This window comes from Garra rufa, chromosome 19 (genome assembly GCF_049309525.1).
Source record: "Garra rufa chromosome 19, GarRuf1.0, whole genome shotgun sequence".
NCBI classification, from domain to species: domain Eukaryota; kingdom Metazoa; phylum Chordata; class Actinopteri; order Cypriniformes; family Cyprinidae; genus Garra; species Garra rufa.
Window position 1 is genome coordinate 24,494,214 of NC_133379.1, and position 26,891 is coordinate 24,521,104.

At 38.8% G+C, this 26,891-nt stretch overlaps 4 protein-coding genes across 4 annotated transcripts; all 4 read right to left on the reverse strand.

Annotated features, from left to right (window-relative positions):
- Positions 1–446: 446 nt before the first annotated feature.
- Positions 447–1,385, reverse strand: or61a1 (odorant receptor, family 61, subfamily A, member 1). The gene has a single exon (XM_073823994.1). The coding sequence runs from the start codon at positions 1,383–1,385 to the stop codon at positions 447–449; it is 939 nt and encodes a 312-aa protein (XP_073680095.1).
- A 1,554-nt stretch (positions 1,386–2,939) lies between these two features.
- Positions 2,940–3,902, reverse strand: LOC141292020 (olfactory receptor 4E2-like). Its single transcript, XM_073823995.1, has one exon. It carries the CDS (start codon positions 3,900–3,902, stop codon positions 2,940–2,942), a length of 963 nt encoding a protein of 320 aa, XP_073680096.1.
- A 3,647-nt stretch (positions 3,903–7,549) lies between these two features.
- Positions 7,550–16,854, reverse strand: LOC141292021 (olfactory receptor 52E8-like). The gene is made up of 5 exons (XM_073823996.1): positions 16,452–16,854; positions 14,611–15,114; positions 11,223–11,434; positions 7,825–7,908; positions 7,550–7,720 (listed from the first exon to the last, which is right to left on the reverse strand). The coding sequence occupies exons 1-5, from the start codon at positions 16,852–16,854 to the stop codon at positions 7,550–7,552; spliced, it is 1,374 nt and encodes a 457-aa protein (XP_073680097.1).
- Positions 16,855–21,835: 4,981 nt separating this feature from the next.
- Positions 21,836–23,202, reverse strand: LOC141292022 (olfactory receptor 52D1-like). The gene is made up of 2 exons (XM_073823997.1): positions 22,285–23,202; positions 21,836–21,847 (listed from the first exon to the last, which is right to left on the reverse strand). Exons 1-2 carry the CDS (start codon positions 23,200–23,202, stop codon positions 21,836–21,838), a joined length of 930 nt encoding a protein of 309 aa, XP_073680098.1.
- Between the last annotated feature and the right edge of the window lie 3,689 nt (positions 23,203–26,891).

Genomic DNA, 26,891 nt, shown 5'->3' on the forward strand with positions numbered 1-26,891 from the left:
TTAAGACAAATTTAAAAAGCATTAGTAAAAAGCATAGTTACACTTATTGTTAACCTATTTCATGCTCATAATAGTAATTAGTAGATACTTGCCTTGTACTCTGTCAGACATGGACATTTACTTTCTGTCATAGCAATCTCATATGTTTTGCTTTGTATATAAAATAAAATGTTTCATAAATAAATGCAGATAATTACTTATAATAGTGAAGATTCAGTGGTGTTTTAATGATTAAACAAATTACATTACAATATCTGTACTGATATTTATATATATATATTTATTGTTTTCATATTTAATATCAATACAATCTGACCACACACTCATGGTTTTTTATTTTGATATTCATCATAGCTGTCATGAATCATCAGGGAGCACATAGCCCACACTTGCTATTTCATGCAACCCATGTTTTTTTCTTTTTTTTCCAGATCTGTTGGGAATAATCAATCAGTATGACTTACTCTTAAGCTTTGGAATATATTTTTTGCTTTAGTCCTAATAGGAGTTAGTACAATTCCATATATTATAGGATTAACCAGAGGTGGAATGATCACAAAGGAAACTGACAAGAAGTTTTTAAAACCCAGAGACAGGCTGCTAGTTCCAAACCTCTCATAGAAGCTATTGAAAAGTGACCAAACCACATAATTCAAAAAGGCTATCAAATGTGGCAGACATGTTGTCATGAACTTCTTGTGGTTTTGAACAGAGTGCTTACAAGCGATCAGGATTTTTATATAAGACAAAAACACAAAGCACACCAGAGCGTTAATAGCACATGTTAATATTCCACTGAGGACAAACTGAGCAGTGTCCACCTTGCAGGCAAGTCTCTCTAAGACCCAGGTTTCACAGTACAATTTGTCTATCTGGTTCATGCAAATGGGAAACCTGAGTGTCATCAGTATCATCAGTATTGCAGTGCAGCAGGGAAACATCCAAACGAAAGTCACCAGCCTCCAAACCGTGATTGTTGTCATGACAGTGTGGTAGTACAGAGGTCTGCAGATCGCTAAGTATCTATCGAATGCCATTATGCACAGATTAGTAAACTCACCTATTGCATACGAGAAAATGGCAAAGCTTTGGATGACACATTCTTCCAGAGAGATAACATTGGTGTCATTTAGTAAATAATACAGCATGGGTGGATACAATCCTGTGACTCCGAATAAGTCATTTATACACAAATTGCACAAAAATATATACATAGGCTGGTGGAGAACTTTCTCCAGTACAATTATGAAAATCAAAACTGTGTTGACAAAAATGGTCAGTAAATAGCCTGGGAGAGCCAAAGAGAATACAGTGATCCTGTTGGACCTGCTTGTGTCATTCAGAGCTGTAAGAGAGAAAGAGGAGAAGGAGGAGATGTTGTCCATTCCACTTGACAAACTAATGCAAACCAGACACAAATGCAAAAACATAAGCATTTTAGGAAAAGTACAATCATAATCAATGCTTATATCATACTTTATCACAAGCATTTTCTTTTTGTATACACACAATGTGGTCAGACTCATAGTATTTACACTCAAACACTTTAAAGAGAAAGCTAATAAAGCTTGCCAAATTAATTGCGTTTGTACCTGAAAAACTAAAAAAGTGTGTGAAAAATGTGGAGGTGTTCTGGAAAGGCCTTTTGTTCTGTGCTCTCAGGGAGATTTCCAAATGCTCATGGCTGAATCCCTTGTACATGTTTATATAACAAAGGGTCAGAGGATAGGGTGGGTTTATTAACCCCTTCGATAATTGGGTTTGATAACTAAGGTGATGTCACTTCATTGTTGAATTGCTTATGTACTTTAGAGCAGTGGTTCTCAATCCTGGTCCTGGGGGACCCCTGCTCTGCACATTTTGCATGTCTCCCTTATTTAACACACCTGATTGAGATCAGCTCATTAGGAGAGAGATCCATGAACTGAACTAACAAGCTGAAGATCTCAATCAGGTGTGTTAAATAAGAGAGACATGCAAAATGTGCAGAGCAGGGGTCCCCCAGGACCAGGATTGAGAACCACTGCTTTAGAGAAAAGCAAATTAATGTAAGTTTTAAGACAGGGGTTTTCAAACCTGTCCTGGAGCCTCCCCTGCCCTGCACATTTTGCTTGTCTCTCTCATCTAATACACCTGATTCAAATCATCAGCTCATTAGTAGAGACTGCAAGACCTGAATTGGGTGTGCCTAATAAGGGAGACATACAAAATGTGCAGGGCAGGGGAGGCTCCAGGACAGGTTTGAAAACCCCTGTTTTAAGATATCAATTAAATATCTTTAATGCAATGTGATGGTTTCAAAAATATCTACCATATTCCATTATTTTATTTTATCATTATTAGTTTTTATTTGATTTATATTATGGTTTCTGTTGATTTTGACTTTAGAAGTCATTGACTAATTAATGATTTGTGTGGTTTTTGAGACAACATACTGTGATATACACATGCACTTTACTTTTGGGTTGCAGAGTCCACACAAAAATGAAAATTCTGTCATTATTTACTCACCCTCATGTCATTGCAAACCTGAGTTAAGAATATAAAAGAAGATATTTTGAAGAACGTTGGTAACCAAACAGTTTTGGTTCCTATTGACATCCATCAAAGTATTTTTGTGTCCCAAATTAACAAAGTGATGACAGAATTTTCCCTTTAAAAGGAAACAACTTTATGTTCCTAAAAAATTCAGGATCTTTCAGGGTCAGTATGAGTATGAGAACACAAATTTGAAGAGTAGAACTCATTAGGTAAAGATTACATTTACAAAGGCTGTTAGAGTTTTAATACATTTTTACATTTAATAATTTATTTGTATTTAATAATGTATTTTCACAGTTCGTACACACATCACACCAGAAATATGCTTGTTAAGAACACTCTTGCTGTTTGTCACAATTTATTGATAATGTATAAAACATTTTTTTCTTGTATCAGTTTTACATAATTAAGTTGTGGACCTTTTTTGAAAAATATTTTCTTGATGCACATGATACACATAAAGTGAAAACTCTCGTGCGCACTGCTCTAATATTTAATCCATAGATTAGAGGATTGAACACAGGTGGGACTATCACCAATTCTAGAGCCAAAAAATTACGCAAACTCTCTGGAATGTCAGATGAACCATATCTGCTATACATGATATCAAATAAAGAAGCAAATGTGAAATTTATCAGTGAAAATATATGTGGCAAACATGTTTGCCAGAATTTCCTTCTGTTTTCTAATGATGCTTTACATGCAGAGATCAGTTTTAAGTAGGACAGTATGACAAAAACTATAAAGCTAACAAATATGACAGTCATGGAATATCCAAAGATATTGTTAACAAAACTTGACACACAGGACAGTTTTACAATTGACCAGTTGTCACAATATAATTTGTCAATGTGATATTTACAAATAGGCCTGAAGTTTGTTAACAGGGCTGCTGTAACGCAAAAGCAGTTGGGAACAATCCATGAGAATAAAATTAATTTCACACAGGTGTTTTTAGTTAATTTAGAATGATAGTCTAAAGGTTTACATATGGCTATATATCTATCATAAGCCATCACTGTTAATATAGTGATCTCAGAAATTAAAGAGCTGTAGATGACATAGGTTTGCAGAGCACACATATGAAATGAGATCACATATGAATCTAATATTAAATCAGACAAAATTTTAGGGTAGAATCCTGAGGCTCCATAAACCCCATTTATACACATATGACACAAGAATATGTACATTGGTTCGTGAAGAGTTTTCTCCTTGATAATGACCATAACAAGACAAATATTAATTGACAAGATAAGCACATATAATGCCAGAAAACAAATAAAATATATGTGCCTATATAGTATAGTTTCTTTTGGCACCATAAGAGTCAATATCACAGGATGTGACACATTATTCATCATGGTATTCATAGTACAGTCCTTTAAAATCACATGAAACAAACAAATGTAATGCAGCACAACTCAACATAAGACATTTTTAGTCAAAGGTAAGTAAAACATAAATAAAGCATAAAATAAATAAAATAAAATAAAATAAACTTCAATTATTGTGCAAGAGTAATTGCCCACAGAGTTGTTACCTAAAGAAAATAAAGCAGCCACAGTCAGAAAAAAAAGAAAGAAAACAAACATACTGTATCCACAAATGTTGCAAATGAAAGTGGTTAGGGCTTGCTTGGTTTTATATTTACTGATTTGTCTTTAGGGAAATATAAGAGATATTCTAAAATTTCTTGGGATTAATTATGGGGTTATGGACAACACATTGGCCCTTGGACAATGATCAGAACCATTATTTAATTTTTTGTTGATTTATTTGCCCCATTTTTTTTCTCCGCAACAGGTTTAAATTTAATTGATGAATTTGTTTATTTGATGTAATAAGCACATCTAAAGTAGTTCCAGGGAGTTCCATTTCACTTCACCAAATAATTTTAATTATTGCAAAGGTCCACACTGACCAAGCAAACAAATATAATAATTAATAAAAATGACATTATTATTCAGTAATATATGAATGAATGAATCAATGATGCATTTATATAGCACTTTCACTGTGTATTGCCGTACACTAGGAGTTGGAACTGGTATTTGTATCTGTATTTGTATTTGTTGAGGGGGGGAAAAGTAGTTGTATTTGTATTTGTATTTGAGTAAAATTCAAAATAGGTGTAAAATCCTGTTTTTTTTTTGTGCGTTACACTTATAATTTACGTTATAGTGTAAGTATTCTTTAATTATATCCATTATAATAATTATGTATATGCAATATTGGTTGATGTTTTTGAACATGTAACAAGGAACGCCATTGAAAAGAAAATAACATAACAGCCACCATGGTTAAACCAACAACTAATAAAATACCATTGTGAACATTATGAACCCCACCACCACCCGTCCTTGTTGGAGGACGCTGAACAGACAGAATAAAAACAAATAATACTTAAAAGAACTGTTCTTCTTCTGAATGAACTTCTTTCCCGTGGCGTCTGCCGTTGCTAAGCAACCATGACCTGATCTCTCAATGAAGACTCGGAAGCTTCAGCAAAGCATAAATGGATTTCCAGCATTAAAAATCACTTGCAGTAGCTCTGCTATTAAATTTATTTTAAAATGGTTATTCCTGTACAGATATGATGAGCTGTTCCTCCAACTTGGCTGTTTTTCAATGTTATTAAGGGAAAGGGTGAAGCTGATTGGTTGGTTCTGGTCACATGACCTGCGCTGCGCTTGTGGCATTCTGAAAAGTTGAGATGTATTTATCTGGATGCGGCGCGGACGTGCCTGGAAAAAACGAACGCGTAGCACCATGTCCGCGTCTACATGTAAAACAACGAACTTGAGCGGCATGTGAACGGCCCCTAATGGAATAATCTCCCGATCAAACTCTGCCTCCCAAAAGCTATAAACTGCCTCCAGAACCCAGTTAAGGTACAAAAATCTATTCAACAAAAATAGTGATGCAGTGAAGTCTTTTTTCACCCAGCCGAGTCTTCTCTGTTGCTGTGTGTAGCAGCCTGTGTCTGTCACCTCTTTTAACCCCACCCCCGACTCCTGAATGTCACTCACTCACGCGGACATGCACTGACTGCGGTCTCATGAGGAAACGCAGCTTTTTCAAATATAAAGTTTTTCTTGTTCCCGAATACAAATATTTTTTAAAGTATTTGTTCGAAATAAGTATTCGTAAAAAACACGCTATTTGTGCCTTTCCGAATAACGCATTCGGGTTCGGCTCCACCCCTACCGTACACCCAAAGCACTTTACAATCATATGGGGGATCTCTCCTCAACCATCACCAGTGTGCAGCATCCACTTGGATGATGCGTCGGCAGCCACAGTACAACGGCGCCGGTGCGCTCACCACACACCAGCTACAGGTAGAGAGGAGAGAGTGATGGAGCCAATTCATATGACTGTATAACAAAATATATTACTAATGTATTACTTTTTCTAACAAAATTATATTTTATTGTTTACGGCAGGTCTAATTCTCTCAGTCTCTCTTCCATACAAATGCACACATATACAGTTCAGACACAAACTTGCACACAGACCACAACATACACACACAGAAATGTGTCAGTGTCCTCGCAACTTTGTAAATAAAATAGTTTTGTAACTAATAAAGTTACACACACTTTTCAGTAGCAAGCTAGTAACATTGCTGCAGATTCATTTACAGCTTTGTTATTAATAGAGATGCTGCTGCTGAACACTGTTGAGAACCATGCAACATCAGGTAATTCATGACATTACCCCCATCGAAGGAGCCTTCCAGACACTCCAAAACTAAAATTCAAGTCCATGAGGAAAGGGAGGGAAAGCAGAGGTAGATTAGGGAGAGGGATGGTAGGCCAGGCCCGTGTGGTGGAAGAGGGTTTGGACTGAGGTAGACCAGGGAGCCAGGGCAGAGCTGGCAGAGCAGGAAGCCAGGGCAGAGCCAGTGGACCAAGAAGCCAGGGTGGAGCTGAAAACCACCAGGGAGGAGCAGGCAGAGCTGAAGATCACCAAGGCAGAGTGGATGGAGATGAAGGGCACTAGGGTGGAGACCACCAGAGAGGAGAAGGTGAAGTTGAAGATCACCAGGGCACAGCAGGTGGACCAGGAAGCCAGGCTGGAGCTGAAGACCACAAGGGAGGAGCAGGCAGAGCTGAAGATCACCAAGGCAGAGCAGGTGGAGCTGAAGGGCACCAGGGTGGAGACCACCAGAATGGAGCAGGTGGAGTTGAAGATCACCAGGGCACAGCAGGTGGACCAGGAAGGCCCTCCTGCATCTTCCTCACTTGCTTCATCCACTCAGGAAAGTGTCTCTTTCTCAGGAAATGGCGGGGACAGCACCACTCCTTCCCCCGGAGGGCTGTGTGGAGAATCTTTTGTTTTTCCGTTAGCTCCTTGTTCTATCCACCACACTCTCATCCACAATGCCCTCTATCGGTAATGGATGCAATGCCTCCTCGAGCATCTCTGGCCAGTCCCTCTGGGGACACTGGGAATCCTGTTGGTGTGATCTAGGATGCAATGCCTTCTGGGCTGCCAGCAGGCTTCCCCACCACTGCACCATCGTGAGTATGCCAATTGTCCCTGTGGTGCGCACTCGCATGGAGTTTGGGGGATGGCTTGAGGTACCCAACCCATCGTATTGGCTCATTTGGACAGTTTGATTCAGTTCAGTTTGCCAAGCAACCCACCAGGTTCAGCTGCATTTTTGAGACTTGGGTGGCAGTCTGAGACATCCCTGTCCTGCACAAGTAGATGTACCTCTGGCAATGGATGCAATCAAGCTTGTCCCTCCAGCCAATATGAAGCAGGGGTTTTATAAACTTACTTCATCGTGCTCAAGAAAAGCGGTGGCCCTCTTTCAGTCCTGGATCTGCAAGTCTTAAATCTGGCCCTTCACAAGCTTCTGTTCAAGATGTTGATCAGTACAAGGCTCTCCCAGCCTTCCAATGTTTTTCCAAAGTTGTGGTGTGTGCCCTTGCCCCACTATGGGAAGTGGGCATCAGGATCCTCAACTATCTCGACAACTGGCATCATGGGCCAATCACAAGAACAGTTGTGCGATGACAGGGATCTGGTACTCCAACACCTCAGCCAGTTGGGGGTTTAGGTCAACTGGAAAAAGAGCCGCACGTCCTCCCACTGCCAGCTGTACTACTCCCTTGCCGAGGCTCCCCTCTGCATGGATGCACTGGCACACAGCTGGCTCCTGGGCCTACGCAAGTATACTTTTCCACCAGTGAGCTTTTTCAAACAGACACTGTGCATGGTCAGGAAGGACGAGTAACAGGTCTTTATGGTTGCACCTTACTGACTCACCCAGACATGGATTTTGCTATAGCAGCACATCACAATGGAGTGGATGGCCAGTCCCTGGGGAACCACGACCTGATTATCAGGTTCCTGTGGGGTGCCAGAAGGTTAAATCCTCGTAGGTCACCCCTTGTACCCTCCTGGGATCTCTCTGTTGGGATTTCAGAGGAATCCCTTTAACCAGCTAGAGTCAGTGAAGCTTAAAATCCTGTCAATTAACCCTCTGGGGCCGACGGTCACGCCGGCGTGACCAACCTACTTTTTTTAAGATCAGCGCAAAAGACACTAAAAATGCTCTGTCGGTTTAAGTCATACACATTAGAGATATACATCAATGGAAACTGTAAAGCGTGTACTTTTATTTGGGCACACTCAAAAGAACAGCAGAAAGTTGTGTTTTTTTTTTATTTAGAATAAAGAAAACAAACAGGGTGATTTCTGTTTTCTCTGTCTCCGTGAACTGCTTTTAGAAATGCGTCACTTATATCATTCAAACACGGTGAATATTTAGCACACAAACATAAAAGTGGTATCTACTGAAAGCCTGAGATTTATGCTATTAAACGAAGTAAATTTTATCAAAAACAAATAATCTGTGATAAATTAATCTATATGAAACCACGGAGATGTCTAGTCTATCCAGTTCCAACTAATTATCTCTAATGTGACCGCGCCCACCATCGCGAAATCTTTTGCCATGCAAATTAGCCATGTGCTACTAGCGCAGCAAGGACCGGAGTATCTGTACGTGAGGAAACTCCCACATCACTGCAACAAAGCAACATGACTTCAAGTTCATCTTGGTTACAGTTTGTTACTGAATGAAGATATGCTGTGAGGAATAAGACTTATATTTACCTCAATCCTAAGGACGCGATGCGAGGCAAACCCAGCAGGAGGAGACATTTACATGAGTAAGTCTTACTTTCATTTTCCTACTAGCTTTCGCTGTTATTTACTTTGACAAAACATGTACACATTTTACTAGTTAGACTTATTCCAAACTAAAATTCCTGACTTTATCAAATGAAACATTACGTTTGATTGCATTGCATCTCTTACAATGGCAGGATATTTATAATGTTCTAGAAAAACGATGTGATTATGACTGTGAGATGCATTTATGACGATATCTTTATGAATGTAGAATCATACTTTATTTATTTATTTTATTGTATAACAGTGTAAAAGTAATATGAGTGCTTACACTGAATGTGTGTTTACATCACGTTTATTAGTAATATAGTGCTAAACAATAATTATTAGTTTCTTAGATATTACATGTCCTTTTTTTACATTAGTACAAATTCTAGAGTATAGACTGTATTCTGACAGATGATCCTGATATGATTTTTGGTTTGTTTTGTTTTTGTAGTGATCTCAAACCTGCTCAAAAGATGAATCCTGCCCTCTTTCCCATGAGTCCCTTCAAACTGTTTTCCTCTGAGAGCACTAGAAACTTGAGATGTTCAACTACACTGATATTCTAGTGTAAAACAAGTTTTTGACTATTTTTGTATTTTTTTAAGGGCACACATAATAGCAGGTAAGATTTGTTTCATTTGTTGAACAGAATTCAGAAGAAGTTTTCAGAAATGCCACAAAGTCTGTGCACATCTGTGTGGTTAGATGAGGGAGCTCAATAATGTGTCTTGGACCTTCATTATGTATGTTTTGTTTATACAGTGATAGTAAATAAAATAAAAATAATCTAAAACTCCATTCTCTGAATCTTCTCACATTGTTTCCTTACCTGCTATAGTCAAGTCAGTCATTGATGGGGCCATTAGGGAGGGCTCTTTTGTCTCTCAGGTGTGAATTGCTAAATATTCATGGGTCATTGCCACACCTATGAATAATCCCTTTCGATCACAAAACATGTTTTATAAAATTTAAATCAATATATTGTTTTCTCTAAACGAGTGAACGAGATGATTTTCACATCATTTGGTTGAAAAAATTCTAGCCTACGACATCCAATTATCTAAAGTCTTGTAAAGAAATGTCCTGTATGTGCTTCATGGCCTTATTTCAGTGACTTCAAAACTTTAGATTTTCAATAACCACGCATAAACATAGTTTTCTCAAAAACACAAACATGCACATTAATGTTGCTTGCATATTATTGTAGCCCAATATGTGCTGATTACAATGTAATCTGACTTTAACCATTCATATGTTTTTAAGATACTGAAAAAAGCACAAATGTCAGGGCATGTCAAAACTTCTTCAGGGCCCCAAAACACCTCAGGCCCCAGAGGGTTAACACAGCACTCCTGACCATGCTCACCTCTATCTGTCACGGTTCAAACAAGGAGGTCTGGGTCCAAATGCGGGTAAGAAATGATTTTTAATAGATATAACAAAACAAACAAACAGAAGGCCAATACGGCAAACTAAGAACTAAAACACAAAATAAACAAGATCTAGAACATAAGCTTAAATCAGGAATCCAGGAACATGAAAACAAACATGACAGGAGACAATGCACACATGAATGCAGAGTGAGTGGAGATGATACTTATAGCCTTGATAGTGTTTGTTAACAGGTGTGCGTGTAATCAGTGCAAATGACAAGACAAACGTGAACGACTAGGGGAGTGTAGTGCAAGGGGAACAGCGACCTCGAGAGGCTGAGGGAAGACCCACAGCCCCGATCATGACAGTACCCCCTCCCTACGGAACGGCTTCCAGACGTTCCCAAAGTCTGGAGGGAGGAGGTACGGAGGAAGGCAAGTCAGGGGGAGGGATGGCGGGCCAGGGCCGTGCAGCGGGGTCACGCGAGCATGCCTTGCCGCCAGCGGAGCCTGAGCAGACGTCGCCGCGTCAGGCACGGAGTTAGCGGATGTCGTCGCCTCAGGCAAGGAGATAGCGGACGTCGCCGCGTCAGGCAGGGAGATAGCGGACGTTGCCGCGTCAGGCAGGGAGATAGCGGACGTCGCCGCCTCAGGCAGGGAGATAGCGGACGTCGTCGCCTCAGGCAGGGAGATAGCGGACGTCGTCGCCTCAGGCAGGGAGATAGCGGATGTCGCCGCCTCAGGCACGGAGAGAGCGGACGTCGTCGCCTCAGGCAGGGAGATAGCGGACGTCGCCGCCTCAGGCACGGAGATAGCGGACGTCGTCGCCTCAGGCACGGAGATAGCGGACGTCGCCGCCTCAGGCAGGGAGATAGCGGACGTCGTCGCCTCAGGCAGGGAGATAGCGGACGTCGTCGCCTCAGGCAGGGAGATAGCGGACGTCGCCGCCTCAGGCACGGAGATAGCGGACGTCGTCGCCTCAGGCACGGAGATAGCGGACGTCGCCGCCTCAGGCACGGAGATAGCGGACGTCGTCGCCTCAGGCACGGAGATAGCGGACGTCGCCGCGTCAGGCACGGAGATAGCGGACGTCGCCGCGTCAGGCACGGAGATTGCGGACGTCGCCGCGTGAGGCACGGAGATATCGGACGCAGGCACGGAGATAGCGGTTGTCGCCACCTCCCCGCGAAAGAGCACCTCCACCCCCTCCACAAAGCAGGGGCGCCTCCGCGCAGTCTCGGCACTGCGGACGTCCACCGCCACCAGGCAGGCGTAGATGAACTCGAACCTAGCGGCCGATGCCGCCTCAAATGACATCCCTGCAGTGTCAGGAACAGAGCGGGTGGTCGCCGCCCCCAAACGTGCGTCCGCCGCCTCTTAAAAAAAAATCCTCCCCGCTGGACCCATCTGTGATGTGTGCATTCTGTCACGGTAGATAAAGGAGGTCTGGGTCCAAATGCGGGTAAGAAATGATTTTTAATAGATATAACAAAACAAACAAACAGAAGGCCAATACGGCAAACTAAGAACTAAAACACAAAATAAACAAGATCTAGAACATAAGCTTAAATCAGGAATCCAGGAACATGAAAACAAACATGACAGGAGACAATGCACACATGAATGCAGAGTGAGTGGAGATGATACTTATAGTCCTGATAGTGATTGTGAACAGGTGTGCGTGTAATCAGTGCAAATGACAAGACAAACGTGAACGACTAGGGGAGTGTAGTGCAAGGGGAACAGCGACCTCGAGAGGCTGAGGGAAGACCCACAGCCCCGATCATGACACTATCAAGAGGGTCAGGGACCTGCAAGCATTTTGTGGGAAGAGTGCCTGAAACGAAAGTATAACTTAATGAGACCAGACAAAGAGTATAAGAAAACAAGGGGTATATATACACTCTGACTAAATGAGGGAGTTAAACAGAAACAGCTGAATGGAAAATTAACCAATGGGTAACCAAGGAAACAAGGAGAAAAAAACAGATTCAGAGCTAGTTGTGATCTCAGCTGATGTCACGATTCCAGTCTGTGGCCTTCGTTCACTCACCACCAGATGCCACTCTTTATATTATATTGACTCTCTCACTAACGGACTATTGCACTACACCCTGGACTACAATTCCCATACTCCCCCTCACTCATTACTTTCACAGGTGTATCCAATCGGACTCGGTATAAATATGTGGCACTCCTGCTTTCAGACAGCTGAGTATTTAATTGAGTTTAACACGCTTATTGTGTTAGCATTGTACAGAGCCAACTGCTTATTTACCTTAGTCCTAGTCATTTGTGTTTTTGAATCCCCGCCTTGTTTTCTGGTCTTGTCTGCTTTCTGTCTGCCCTAGAACATTCTAGCCTCTTTTGGATTTACTCTTTACCCAACCGTTTCAGACTCTGTTTGCCCCTCATATGAACGCTTGCCTCATATTTGGATTACCCATTTACCTAGCCCCCTGGAATAATCCTGCTGATCAACCCTCACCTGTTTATGGATTACTCTCATGTCTTGCCCGTAATGTACCTTTTTGACTGTGTTTGACCCTGCTTGTTAATGGCTGTATCCGAAATCGCCCCCTATACCCTCATACACTATTCCCTACATTACTCCACTCATACAGTCCACTTGAAGGAGTGAATGAAAACGAGTGAGTGAATTCAGACACTAAATGCAACGGAAGGACTGATACTTTTGCATGGTTTGCTTTGTAATATTTGTAATTGCTGTGTAATAATCGTTTGAAACGAGCAGTTCCAGTAGTAAGATTAAAGTATATATCTTGAACTATGTAATGGAAATGATGTACAAATTATGTATAGTTAAACAATTTAATAATCAATTTACAACGAACTTGTACCTGTTTAGTACACTGTATTACGCCGTGGAATATGAATGGATGGATGATTCAGCCTCAGGCGCCATCTTCTGGTGAGACGCTGGTATTCAATCGGTGCACGACTCTCACTGTGCATTATGGGTTATCTCTAGATGTTAAGTGTACATCGGTTGTACACTAATTTTTTCGGTGCATTGTGGGATTAAATGAGTGCACTCAAGAACATCCACTATGATTTCGAACACCACTTAAAATGGCTGTCCCCTCAAATAGTGCCCTATTTGAGGGTATAGGGGGCAATTTCGGATACAGCTCATGTCTTTGTCCGATTTTAATAAAAGCGTGCAAATGGATCCGCCCGCTTCCTGTTTCATCAGCTCTGTTAGAGCTAAATGTTATGAGGTCTGGTTGTTTTTTATAAGTGTTTTATCTTTAGGGATATCTGATTTGCTAAAATAAGCAAATATGCTCATATGCCTTCACTTTATTCATTTTTGCATTCACTTTAAAAGCATAAAAATGAAATAGAGATGTATATGCTGATTACATATTATTATATCCTAGTTCTTGCTGATTTAAAGTGTAATCAGACTTAGCCATTAATATGTTTATAATAAATTGAAAAAACAAAACAAAACACAAATTACCTAACTTGCTGAAACTTCTTGTCAAAAGCCCCCTCAAACCCCAGAGAATTAAAAGACAAATAATGTTTAATGTTATTGATTTGTTTGGACTGACACTTTCAGATGCAGGTGTACCCACAAAAAAAAAAAAAAAAAAAGATGTTTGTTTACATTTATCCTGGAGAAAGTATGGAGGTTAGACATTAATTCTCATTTTTGCTGAACATGTTCATTGTTAAATTATCAGTTATTTGAATCAATAACTTTTTGTTAAAACCTACAGACTGACAGATACCCCTTGCTATATAATATTGTTGCAATTTTTAATGTTCGATTTTACACATAATTTTAAAATGTTTTTGTATGACTACATACACTAGACTGTTGTTGTTTTTTAACGGTGTATCAAAGCAGTAAAACAGCATAGACAAACTGCATTGTTAAATAAGAGAGTGTCATGAAATAGTACATTCTCAAATTGGGGGAAAGAGAACCATGGCAAGAGAAAAGTCACCCACAGTTTTCTGAGAATGATTATTAGAAAATTTGTCATAGGCCTATATGATTACTGACACACATGATTCAAAAATTATATTACAGAATATGTACTGAAATTATGGTGATGTTAGGGTATGCACTGTCCATACATTCAGGTAATTCCATACTTTTGATTTCAGGCAGGGGCAGATGCACAGCACAGGCCAGTAAATTATATATTTAAATATATATAAATATATATTCATTATGTAAGTTCACAACTCTACAATACTTTAAAAAATGTTATTTAAATATACAGTGTTGAAGAAATTGATTAAATGCACTGGACAACATGCTTAGGTTCTTAAGTGATTGTTAGATTCACAACAGATTTTTTTTTTCAGTTTGTACGTACAACATACCATAAATATGCTTGTTAAAACCACACACTTTCTCACATGTCACAATTCATTGCTAAAGCAAAAGTAGCATTTTGCATGCATTTGTTTTAATACAAAATTAAGTTTAGAATTTTTTTTTTGAAACATTTACTCTTGCTGTAACGCAAGATGAAAACTCTTTTACGCACTGCTCTAATATTTAACCCATAGATCAGAGGATTGAACACAGGTGGGACTATCACCAATTCTAGAGCCAAAAAATTCCGCAAACTCTCTGGAATATCATTTGCACCATATCTGCTATACATGACATCAAAAAACATAGCAATAGTGAAATTTATCAGTGATAATACGTGTGGCAAACCTGTTTGCCAGAATTTCCTTTTGTTTTCTAAAGATAATTTACATGCAGAGATCAGTTTAATGTAAGATACAATGATAAAAATTATACAGCATGAATACAGAACACCATTGGCATATCCAAAGACATTATTAACAAATCTTGATAGACAAGACAGTTTTACAATTGACCAGTTGTCACAATATAATTTGTCAATGTGATATTTACAAAAGGGCCTCAAATTTGACAACAGGGCTGCTGGAATCACAGAAAAGTTGGGAACAATCCACGAGAACATAATTAATTTCAATTCAACTCAATTCAATTCAAGTTTATTTGTATAGCGCTTTTCACAATACAAATCGTTGCAAAGCAGCTGTACAAAAGTTTAGGCTACTACAATATATTTAGTAGCTTATTAGTGGTGAATACTGTATGTTAAGTCGATGTACATATGATATAAATGTTAAAATCAGTAACTGTGTAATCAAACAGATGATGAACACTAATTGCAATGATTATGTGCTGTAATCAAACTTGTAGGAAAATTATGTAGTGCTGAATGTTGTTTCAAGGCTGGCATCATCTGCGGTCCTCTGAGGGGTTGGCATCATCTCTTCTTCTGAATCCAGACTGAATCTTGTGTAAATCCTAGTTACCACGGAATGGAAATCCCGTGGCAGAGACAGAGAAACAAATAGAGAAATAATTAGCGTAGCTGCTGTTCCAACTTCCAACCAAACAAAAATGATGTGTTTAGCCCAAGCTGAAGAATATTAATGTGCATTTGATCAGATGTACTGAAGTACAACGTTATGAGATACATTATGTGAATGCTTGGCTAAAGAGATGAGTCTTTAATCTAGATTTAAACATAGAGAGTGTGTCTGAACCCCGAACGTTATCAGGAAGGCTATTCCAGAGTTTGGGAGCCAAATGAGAAAAGGCTCTCCCTCCTTTAGTGGACTTTGCTATCCTAGGTACTACTAAAAGTCGGGAGTTTTGCGACCTTAGGGAGCGTGAGGGATTGTAGCGTAGTAGGAGACTAGTTAGGTATGCAGGAGCTAAACCATTAAGGGCCTTATAGGTAAGAAGTAGTATTTTGTAAGTGATACGGAACCTAATAGGTAGCCAGTGCAGAGACTGTAAAATTGGGGTAATATGATCATATTTTCTTGATCTGGTAAGGACTCTAGCAGCTGCATTTTGGACTACCTGTAGCTTATTTATTGAAGAAGCAGGACAACCACCTAGTAGTGCATTACAATAGTCCAGTCTAGACGTCATGAATGCATGGACTAACTTTTCTGCATCAGAAACAGGTAACATGTTCCGTAGCTTAGCAATGTTTCTAAGATGGAAGAATGCTGTTTTTGTAACATAGGAAATATGATTTTCAAAAGACAGGTTGCTGTCTAATATAACACCCAGTTTCATCTGGTCTTGTTGAAATATATAGTTGAGTATCATCAGCATAAAAATGGAAACTAATCCCATATTTCCTAATAATATTACCAAGGGGTAACATGTAAATTGAAAATAGTAGAGGACCTAGGACAGATCCTTGTGGCACTCCATACTTTACTGGTGATAGCTGCGATGACTCCCCGTTTAAATAAACAAAGTGATAGCGATCGGACAGGTATGATCACAGGTATTTTTAGTTAGTTTGGAATGATACTCTAAAGGTTTACATATGGCTACATATCTATCATAAGCCATCACTGTTAATATTGTGAAATCACAAAGTAAAGAGCTGTAAATCACAAAGGTTTGCAAAGTACACATGTGAGAGATCACATATGAATCCAATATTAAATCAGACAGAATTTTTGGGTAGAATCCTGAGGCACCATAAACCCCATTTATACACATGTGACACAAGAATATGTACATTGGTTCATGAAGTGCTTTCTCCATGATAATAACCATAACCAGACGAATATTAACTGGCAATATAAAGAGACATAATGTAAGAAAACAAGTAAAATATAGATGCCTATATGTTTTAGTTTCTTTTGGCACCATAAGTGTCAGTATCACAGGATAAATCATGTTATCCATCACAGTATTCATAGTACAGTCCTTCCAATCACATGAAATGAACAAATGTTTTGAAGTATTACCAAACATGAAACAATATTAGTCAAAGGTCAGTAAAGCACATAACTAAAGCAAACATTTCATAAAGATTCAGTTACTATTGTTGTCTAAAGAAATAAAACAGCCACAGTCAGAAAAAAAGGAAAACAAACATACATTTTTCACAGATGAATGTGTCGCAAATGAAATTAGTGAGTACTTGCTTGGTTTTATATTTACTGGCTTGTCATTAGGGAAATATATAAGAGACATAAAAAGTTCTTGGGATTAATTATGTGCTCATGGACAATACTTTGGGAAAAAAAAGTTTGCTAAAAAAAGGTCAAATTTACTAACAATACTTGTGCAAACAGCCTCACATATGATGCAAAATGTTGTGTACATCCATTTTTTAAATACTATGTGTGTTGTAAATCATGCTGCCCACCTACAATGCTAATTGAATATCATTATATTTTATTTATTTGTTTTATTAAGTTATGTAGGCTATGGGTTTATAGATGTGTATAATTATGTTGTAATTAGAATAAATTTGACCTTTAACCTCTAATGTGGATGTTGTTTACCGTCATGCAGTTGGCCAAATATGGTTGCAGGTTTCAATATTACCAACATAGTTCAATGATTTGGTGTTTTCCAACTCCATAGTTTCAACGAACATTCACAAACAGCATCGCAAAGTTGTGTAGTTGGAAATACAGCTCTTGACCTGTGGTTAGAAGTGTAGTTTCTTGTTAGTTTGAGATATGGAGTTAGAAAAAGTTCATCTACTTGAGCAAAATACTTACACACAGATTTAATTGTATGTCTTTTGGTTTGTCAAAAGAATTTAAGGGCACCTATTATGATATTATGACTCTTTTTACCAAATGTAATACTGGTCTTGGATGTCCCCAGAATATGTTTGTGAAGTTTCAGCTCAAAATACTCCACAGATCATTTATTGTAACATCTGGAAAATATAATTTTTGGTGTGGACCTAAGCAATGTGATGTCACATGAGAATCAAAATGGCATGCTTAGTGAGACTAATATGGTTTGATGGTTAATAGATTTTTATTATTGTAGGGTGTTGGTGTTTACACACTGCCAACACACATCTAGATAACATTTGTAATGTGTGACATCACACAGACCAAGGCCGCTCCCACAATTGTTGATTGACATGGCCCTTGTACATTAGACCACCTCTAAGTGATCAGTGAAAAGTTCTCAATTGTTTTGATGCCTGAGCAGGGGAATACAAGAGTGTCTCCTAAACGATTGAGGTGTTCTGTTGTTGGATGTAATAATGATCATAGCAGTCGTCATTCACTCTTGACATCTGAGCCACTGAAGACAAAGTGGATTACTTTCATTTTTGAAGGGAACGCACCCCCCTATCTACATAAATGCGTCTATGTTTACACAAATCATCCATGATCCAGCTTCTTTTATGAATTTTTGCAAATCGCCTTTCCCAATAATGTGCTAGTTAACAATTTTAGTGGCTAAAGTAAACAGTACGGCTCATCACCTACAGAGCCGTTGAGAGAGAGCTGTACGACAACGGAACTTCAAATAGTTCCAGAAAGTTCATAGCGGGCAATTGGAATACATTACAGTTAGAGGTAGAAAGAAGAAATGCTAGTTTGAGCCCATTCCTTTGTTCATAATCACTTAAACTCTGTGATGTTGGTGGGTTCCCTATCGATACTTCATTCATACTACATCTGATAAAGACACTTTGGGGAAAAGCTCCTAAATTTTCTCAGAGACTGAATCTTTTTTCAATAACACAGTGTAACTGCACGGCCATTGGTTTGTGCAGTGAATAACTGGCGATAAAGCCCTCCAAAGTCCGCCAGAAGAGGTGGACATATAAGCAGGCATTTCACCATAGGATCTCATCCTTCTCCTTCAGCGACGACTACAATTCTTCGCAGGAGACTCAAGCCTTCGCTCTTCAAGAAGCCTTCGCCATGAACAAGGCCTTACAGCAAATTCGGACCTCTCTTCTTGGCTGAGCCCCTGTGTGCCTCACTCTTGCAACCTAGAGAGGATTCGCCCGTTCTCTTCTCACATCTGGACCAGCGTCCCTCTGTGGCTGCGAGCAATCTGGTCTCTTTTGGAGGGAGCGAGTGTGACAGCATGTCATTGGCTGCTTCAGACAGGGAGGTCTCACGACCCCACCCCCTTGCTGTCTACACAGCCCAGCGTGGCCAGTGTGGGCATGGATGCCAAATTACTCCACGTCCTGTCTAAAGCTGTTGAGGAGCTGGATTTGGAACTTGGAGTGATCCCCATCTAGTTCTGTTCCCTGGATCTGAAATGTGCCTAATTTCACATCCAGATTACCCACTACCACAGGCAATTCTTGAGTTCTGCCTTAGAGGGAGTGGCTTATCAGTACAAAGTCCTACCCTTTGGACTGTCACTGGCTTCCCACACATTTACGAAGTGCATGGATGCAGCTCTTTCCCCCCTGAGGCAGATGGGAATTTGCGTCCTGAACTACATCAATGACTAGCTTATTCTGGCCCAGTCAGAGGACGAGCTAATATCTCACAGCTCCTTTCTCCTCAGCATCTTGGAGTGCCTGGGACTCAGGGTCAAATTTGCCAAGAGCGTGCTGTCCCCCAGCCAACGGATATCGTTCCTGGGAGCAGTCCTCGATTCCACCCAAATGTGGGCAGTACACTCTTAAACATAAAGGTGCTTCAAAAGGTTCTTCAAGTGATGCCATAGAAGAACCATTTTTGGTTCCACAAAGAACCATTCTGTCAAAGGTTCTTTAAAGAACCATTTCTTGTTTACCTTTTATAATCTGAAGAACCTTATTTTCCACAAAGAGCCTTTTGTGAAACAGAAAGGTTTAATAAGTGAATTATAAGATTAAGGGAACATTAATCATTTAATGTTTTTGATTCTTGTTTGCTACATAATTATGAATATATAACTATTTTAATAGTAAATTTAACTTAATTTAACTTAATTAAAAAATTTAGATTCTTTGGGCACCATAAGAGTCAGGATCACAGGATAAGACATGTTATTTATCATGGTATGGAGGATTTACTACTAATCAAAGTACCGGCTTCATTGACTAAACGCGCCTCACAACATCGTTTGATTAATCGTTGCAGCCCTACTTCAAATCACATGAAACAAATGACAATGCAATACAAACGGAAAGCAAACTAATGTTAATAAAAGCTCAGATAAGGATTTAAAACAGTTTATCTCATTAGTATTCAAAATCCACTGTTGGCTACATCAGGACTGAGAGTCTCTCAGAAATAAACAGATTCAGAGCTGTTGTCATCTCAGTTGAACATTTCAAGGTCTGGTTGGTTTTTATAAGTCTGTTATCAAGTCAACTCAACTTTATTTATATAGTGCTTTTAACAATACAGATTGTGTCAAAGCAACTTCACAGTATTTAAACAGGACAATAGTGTGTAAGTAACGCATTATTGTAAACAATCAATTTTCAGTTAATAGCAGATCATCAATGAATTCAGTGATATCATCATCCAGTTCAGTTCAAATAGTAAAACATTAACACATTCCTATAATTCATAGGGTTGAGACAACCCTATGTTATCATAGGGATGTCTGTAGAAGATGCTCTGAAATCTCTATGGCTTAATTATTTTCTCATGGAAAAAAATAGAAAACCTTTGATTTGTTAAAATAACCAAATATTTTCATATCTTCACTTTATTTATTTATGTATTAATTCAAAAGCTTAAAATGAAATATAAATTTGTACATACATGCTGATACATGCTACATACATATTATTGTATATTATTGTAGCTGAGTTTGTGCTGATTACACTTCATATCATGCAATTCAGACTTTAAAACTCGCATTTGTGAGTTTATATCTCAAAATTCTGAGGAAGAATTTCAGAAGGAAGAAAATCTGAATTGTCAGGGTGTATCACACAATTCTGTAAATAACCATTAAAGTCTGAAATGTGAAATAAAACATCACAAACATAATTTTTTTTAGTCAGTGGCATAAGTGAGCTTGCATACAAAGAAGTAAAACAGCATAGACAAAACAACTGCATTGTTAAATAAGAGTGTCATGAAACTTTATATAATACATTCTCGTCAAATCACCCACATTTTTCAGAAATGATTATTGGTAAATTTGGTTTAGACCTATATGATTACTGATATGCATGATTTAGAAATTGTGTTACAAAATATGTACTGAAATTGTGGATGTCAGGGTACACACTGTCCGTACTTTCAGACACTTTCTGCACTTTTGTGTTCAGGCAGGGGCGCCACTGATCGGATAAGAACAAAACCTAAACTAAATTGACCTGGATAATGAAACTGTCTTCTGTAAAGCTGCCTTTAATATTCCTCACACAAATCACAATGACAGTAATACACAAACTACAATATTAACATTTACAGTTCAGTTCAGTAGGGTCATATTGGGAATCCGTTATTTAAAGTCTAAGTTTACACTGAAAATAAAGAAACATTTAGAATTTTGATAATTGTAAAAAAAAATTATAATAATAATAGAAATTAAAATAAAGATGGAAATTGCTTCAGAAGTATTTATGATTCAGCACTTTTTCTGTGTTGCTAATCAAATAAGTCTATTTGTGATGGATGAATCATCTGGCTTCAACTGTGAAAATGCTCATTTTTTTTTTTTTTTTTTTTAATTATTGTTTACGTATAAATACATGTATTTGGCACAGCGTTTAAGGACAATTAAAAATGGCACTTTATGACCAAAAATATATGACAATTTAATTTTTACACCATACCAAACAATGTGACAAAAGCAGGGCACTGAACATAATGCACGGAACAGACCAGCAGAAGACATGAAAATTTCTGATAGTCTAGTCTAAAGCAGGGGTGTCTTTGGGCACCCCTGGTCTAAAGGGTGACATATGGCTACATATCATTGGGCATCACTGTGAAAACTGTAAATTCACAAAGAACAGAGCACATGTTAGAGATCACAGTAGTATTAAATCAGACTGAAATTTAGGGAAACATCCTCCATAAACCCCATTTACAAACAGATGACCCAAGAATGACTGAAAATTTTGCATTAGTAAAAATATATTTTTTTTAATATATGGACCTGTAACTCTACAATACTTAATGTGCTTAAAATGTTAGTCCTAGATATACAATGTTCCAATATGATAGTCAGACAGCTTGAAGGATTGGATCAAATGCATTTTACAACATGCTTTGATTCACAACTGATTTTCAGTTTGTACATAAATCTCACCATAAAAATGTTTAAACCACACTCTTTCTCACATTGTCACAATTCAAGGTCAAACTAGAATTTTACATCTATCAGTTTTAGAACATAATCAAGTTTAGATTTTTTTTGTGAATCATTTACTCTTGCTGCAACACATGAATTGAAAACTCTTTTACGCACTGCTCTAATATTTAACCCATAGACCAGAGGATTGAACACAGGTGGGATTATCACCAACTCTAGAGCCAAAAAATGACGCAAACTCTCTGGAATGTCATTTGCACCATATCTGCTATACATGATATCAAAAAGCAAAGCAATAGTGAAATTTGTAAGTGAAAATATGTGTGGCAAACATGTTTGCCAGAATTTCCTTCTGTTTTCTTTAGATAATTTACATGCAGAGATCAGTTTAAAGTAGGACACTACGATAACAAGTATAAAGCTTGAAAATATAACAGTATTGGCATATCCAAAGACATTATTAACAAAACTTGATAGACAAGACAGTTTTACAATTGACCAGTTGTCACAATATAATTTGTCAATGTGATATTTACAAAAGGGCCTCAAATTTGATAACAGGACTGCTGGAATCACAGAAAAGTTGGGAACAATCCATGAGAACATAATTAATTTCACACAGGTGTTTTTAGTTAATTTGGAATGATACTCTAAAGGTTTACATATAGCTACATATCTGTCATAAGCCATCACTGTTAATATTGTGATCTCAGAAAGTAAAGAGGTATAGATAACAAAAGTTTGCAAAGTACACATGTGAGAGGAGATCACATATGAATCCAATATTAAATCAGACAGAATTTTCGGGTAGAATCCTGAGGCTCCATAAACCCCATTTATACACATGTGACACAAGAATATGTACATTGGTTCATGAAGTGCTTTCTCCATGATAATGACCATAACAAGACGGATATTAATCGTCAATATAAGTAAATATAAGGAAAGAAAGCAAATAAAATATACATGCCTATATGATTTAGTTTCTTTTGGCATCATAAGTGTCAGTATCACAGGATAAGTCATGTTATCCATCACGGTATTCATAGTACAGTCCTTCCAATCACATGAAATGAACATATATTATGCAGTACAACCAAACATAAGACAATGTTTGTATAAGGTCAGTAAAACATAACTAAAACAGACATTTGATCGTAATCATGAAGGTTCAATTACCATTGTTGCCCAAGGAAATAAAGTAGCTACAGTATCCACAGATGGGTGTGTCACAGCTGAAAGTAATGAGGTCTTGCTTGCTTTATATTTACTGATTTGTCATTAGGGAAATATATAAGATACATAGAATAATTTCTTGGGATTAATTAAGAGCTCAACACAAAAAAACTTGATTTGTTAAAATTAATAAAGGTCAAATATATTTACAATACCTGTGCAAACAGCCCCACATGTGCTGTAAAAGGTAGGGTACACCCAAGGATTTTGCTCAATTACAGCTCTAAATAATTGTATTTCATGCATTTTTTTATTTAATGTAATGTAGGCCAAAAGTGTTTTATTTGTATATGTGTGTATGTTGTAATTTGAGAGTGAATTTGACCCTTAGCCTGTAATGTGGGTGTCATTCAGGGTGTTTTCTCTTGATGCATAGTTAGCCAACTATGGTTGCAAGTTTCAACATTACCAACATAGTTCAAAGATTTGGTGTTTCCCAAATCCACAGTTTCAATAAACATTTGCAAATAGCATTGCAAAGTTGTGTGGTTGGAAATGAAGCTCTCGACCTGTGGTTAGAAGCATAGTTTCTTGTTAGTATAACGCTATAGTTCTCAATTCCAGTCCATGCGTACCCCCGCTCTGCATATTTTGCATGTCTCTCTTTGTTAACACAACTGATTCAGATCATCAGCTCATTAGAAGTGAGCCCTGTGCATGAACTGTGTTCCAATTGACATGGTCCCTACACAGTGTCCATTGCTCCCTACTCCCTGAGCAGGGGAAATCTGTTGAAGTTTACTTCACTTTGGAACATTCATTCATGGATTTGTGCTCTGCCATTGCCTGCAGCGTCTTTAGACAGAGAGAAAACTTACAAGAGAAGCATGAAGTGTGACATTATATACCTCTGTAAATAAATACAATTTAAATGCATGTCTCACACACTTCAATGCCCTTTGAATGGAACAAATATTTTCGTTTGAACTGGAATCATGGCAGAATATCCTGTAATCTCCACTTCGCAGCGCACATACAGTTGAAGTGATAAGAGAAAGATACAAAATGTGCAGGGTGGTGATACGCGAGCACTGGAATTGAGAACCGCTGGTATAACTTATGAAAGAAAGAAAGAAAGAAAGAAAGAAAGAAAGAAAGAAAGAAAGAAAGAAAGAAAGAAAGAATAAATTGACGAGACCAGACAAAGAGTATAACAAAATAAGGGATATATACATACAGGTGCATCTCAATAAATTAAATTAAATTAAATTAAATTTTCTCATGGATTGTTCCAAACTCCTTGTCAGTTGCATCCGTCCTGTTATCAAATTTGAGGCCCTTTTGTAAATATCACATTGACAAATTATATTGTGACAACTGGTCAATTGTAAAACTGTCTTGTCTATCAAGTTTTGTTAATAATGTCTTTGGATATGCCAATACTGCTATATTTTCAAGCTTTATACTTTTTATCATACTGTCCTACTGTGCGCATTCAGTGGATTATAAGGCTAAAAATCTGTAGAAAGTGTCTTCATGTCTGTGGTCTCCCATGGTTTTAAAATCGGTTAAGATTTAAAAATCGTCTAGTGTGCAGCCAGCTTAATCGGCATATTGACGGCAGACGATCAAGGCCTGCCCAGGAAGCCATATGACTGACAGGTAAAGAAACCAATCTATTCCGTTTTGTGTTGTGTCAAGTTTAGGAGAGTGAAAATGTCCACACAATAACAGACCAGTGTGTAAAACTCTATATTTTAAAGATTTTGTGCCGCAAACTTTAAATATTGCACATACTTTTGAAAATCCAGTGTTTAGTTGATTCTGTTAAGCGCTCATCATAACAGTTGTAAACACGATGGCTTTCTTCTTTTGTGAGGGGGTCAGCATTACAGCATCTTAAAGAACGCGACGCATTACCTGGAAATCCTGTATAATTCAACCAATCTGATGACAACTTTGAAACTCCTGAAGTGTTTCTATTTTTGTGTGCCATATACATCAGACGTTCAGTCAATAGTTTCTATGTAGATAGTTTAGTTTAGTTGTCACGATTGCCTATCTGGATTGTCTATATTGCCCTGTATGCTGTTGACTGACCTGGACTGTACAACTTTGATTATTGAACTTAATAAAGCTGCCTTTGGATCCTCATCCTGTTGTCATACATCGTCACATAAGACTTCACCATACCCGGATCCAGCAACCTCTCTCGGAGTTACCCGGTCCCAGCATGGATTCAGTAGTTCAGATCATGCGTCTCCATCAAGGTGAGCATCCTATTGAGGATTATGTTGCAGACTTCATTGAACTATCAAATTTAACTTCTCTGGACGATATATGCTTAATGTTATTTTTTCGTGGTGGACTTTCTGAGCCATTCAGCTCTTTAATGCCACCCCATGAGACGAACTGGACTTTACAATACTACATAGACTTTGTACTGCAAATGAGTGGCTCTCCTTTTACTGTGGAAATCACAGAGGAGAACAAGCGTTTTTTCACAGTAACCTCCAGCCCAGAGCCAAATTACAAAATGGCCGCCAACCCGTTACTAGCTCACAAAATGGCCGCGGACCTAGAGCCACTGCAAAAGATGGCCGCCACGCCAGAGTCTGCAACCAAAATGGCCACCACACCGGAGCGCATGAACCAAATGGAGGCCGCACTGGACCACGTACACAAATTGACTGCTACATCTGCACTTCAAGTCATCTCTGTTTCAAGGGGGTTGGTGTCTAGCGTGGAGGACCCACTGCTGCTGTCAGCTCGAGCAGCTGGTCTCCCTAAACACAAGTCAGCACTCGTTAGCACCATGTCCGCCAAGCCAGCGCCCGCTAGCATCACGTCAGCCAAGCCACAGCCTGTTTATGCCATGTCAGCCAAGCTACAGCCTGCTCACGTCTTGTCTGCTGATCCTGAGTCTGCACCCATCATGGCTGCTCTTCCAGCTGCTGTTGCGTCCAAGTCAAGGCACATCATAGTGGCTGTTCCTGCAAAGTCAAGTCACGCTCAAGCTGCTGTTCCTGCAAATTCAAGTCACGCTACAGCTGCTTTTCCTGCAAAGTCAGGTCTCGTCACAGCTGCAGTTCCTGAGTCAAGTCTCGTCAAAGCTGCGGCTCCTGAGTCAAATCTCGTCACAGCTGCAGTTCCTGAGTCAAGTAGCAGCTGTTCCTCTAGAATCAAGCCAAGACACAGCGGCACTTTCTGAGGCAAGTCAAGACACACCGACACTTCCTGAGGCAAGTCAAGACATAGCCACACTTCCTAAGGCAAGCCAAGACACAGCTTCACATCCTGAGTCAAGCCAAGACACAGTTTCACACCCTAAGTCTGGCCAAGACACAGCAGCACTTCCGGAGTCAATTCAAGACACAGCAGCACCTCCTGAATCACATCAAATCGCAGCAGCTCCAGCAAGGTCAAGCCAGGTCGCAGCTACTCCAGCAAAGTCAATCTTCTATTACTATACTAAGTGCCATTTTATTTTATACATTTATTTATTTTATACTTTTACTATGCTTACTATGTTTATCTGTGCTGCTTTC

What these genes read in the sequence shown, in the direction of transcription:
- or61a1 (XM_073823994.1), bottom strand. Translation starts at nt 1,385, where the DNA reads ATGGACAACATCTCCTCCTTCTCCTCTTTCTCTCTTACAGCTCTGAAT.
- LOC141292020 (XM_073823995.1), bottom strand. Translation starts at nt 3,902, where the DNA reads ATGAATAATGTGTCACATCCTGTGATATTGACTCTTATGGTGCCAAAA.
- LOC141292021 (XM_073823996.1), bottom strand. Translation starts at nt 16,854, where the DNA reads ATGATTTATCCTGTGATACTGACACTTATGGTGCCAAAAGAAACTAAA. An exon ending in CATCTTGCGTTACAGCAAGA is followed by an intron (nt 11,435 to 14,610) that starts GTAAATGTTTCA and finishes CTGACACTGCAG; the next exon opens with GGATGTCATTTGAGGCGGCA. An exon ending in ATAGCAAAATCCATGTCTGG is followed by an intron (nt 7,721 to 7,824) that starts GTGAGTCAGTAA and finishes ATACTTGCGTAG; the next exon opens with GCCCAGGAGCCAGCTGTGTG.
- LOC141292022 (XM_073823997.1), bottom strand. Translation starts at nt 23,202, where the DNA reads ATGGATAACATGACTTATCCTGTGATACTGACACTTATGATGCCAAAA.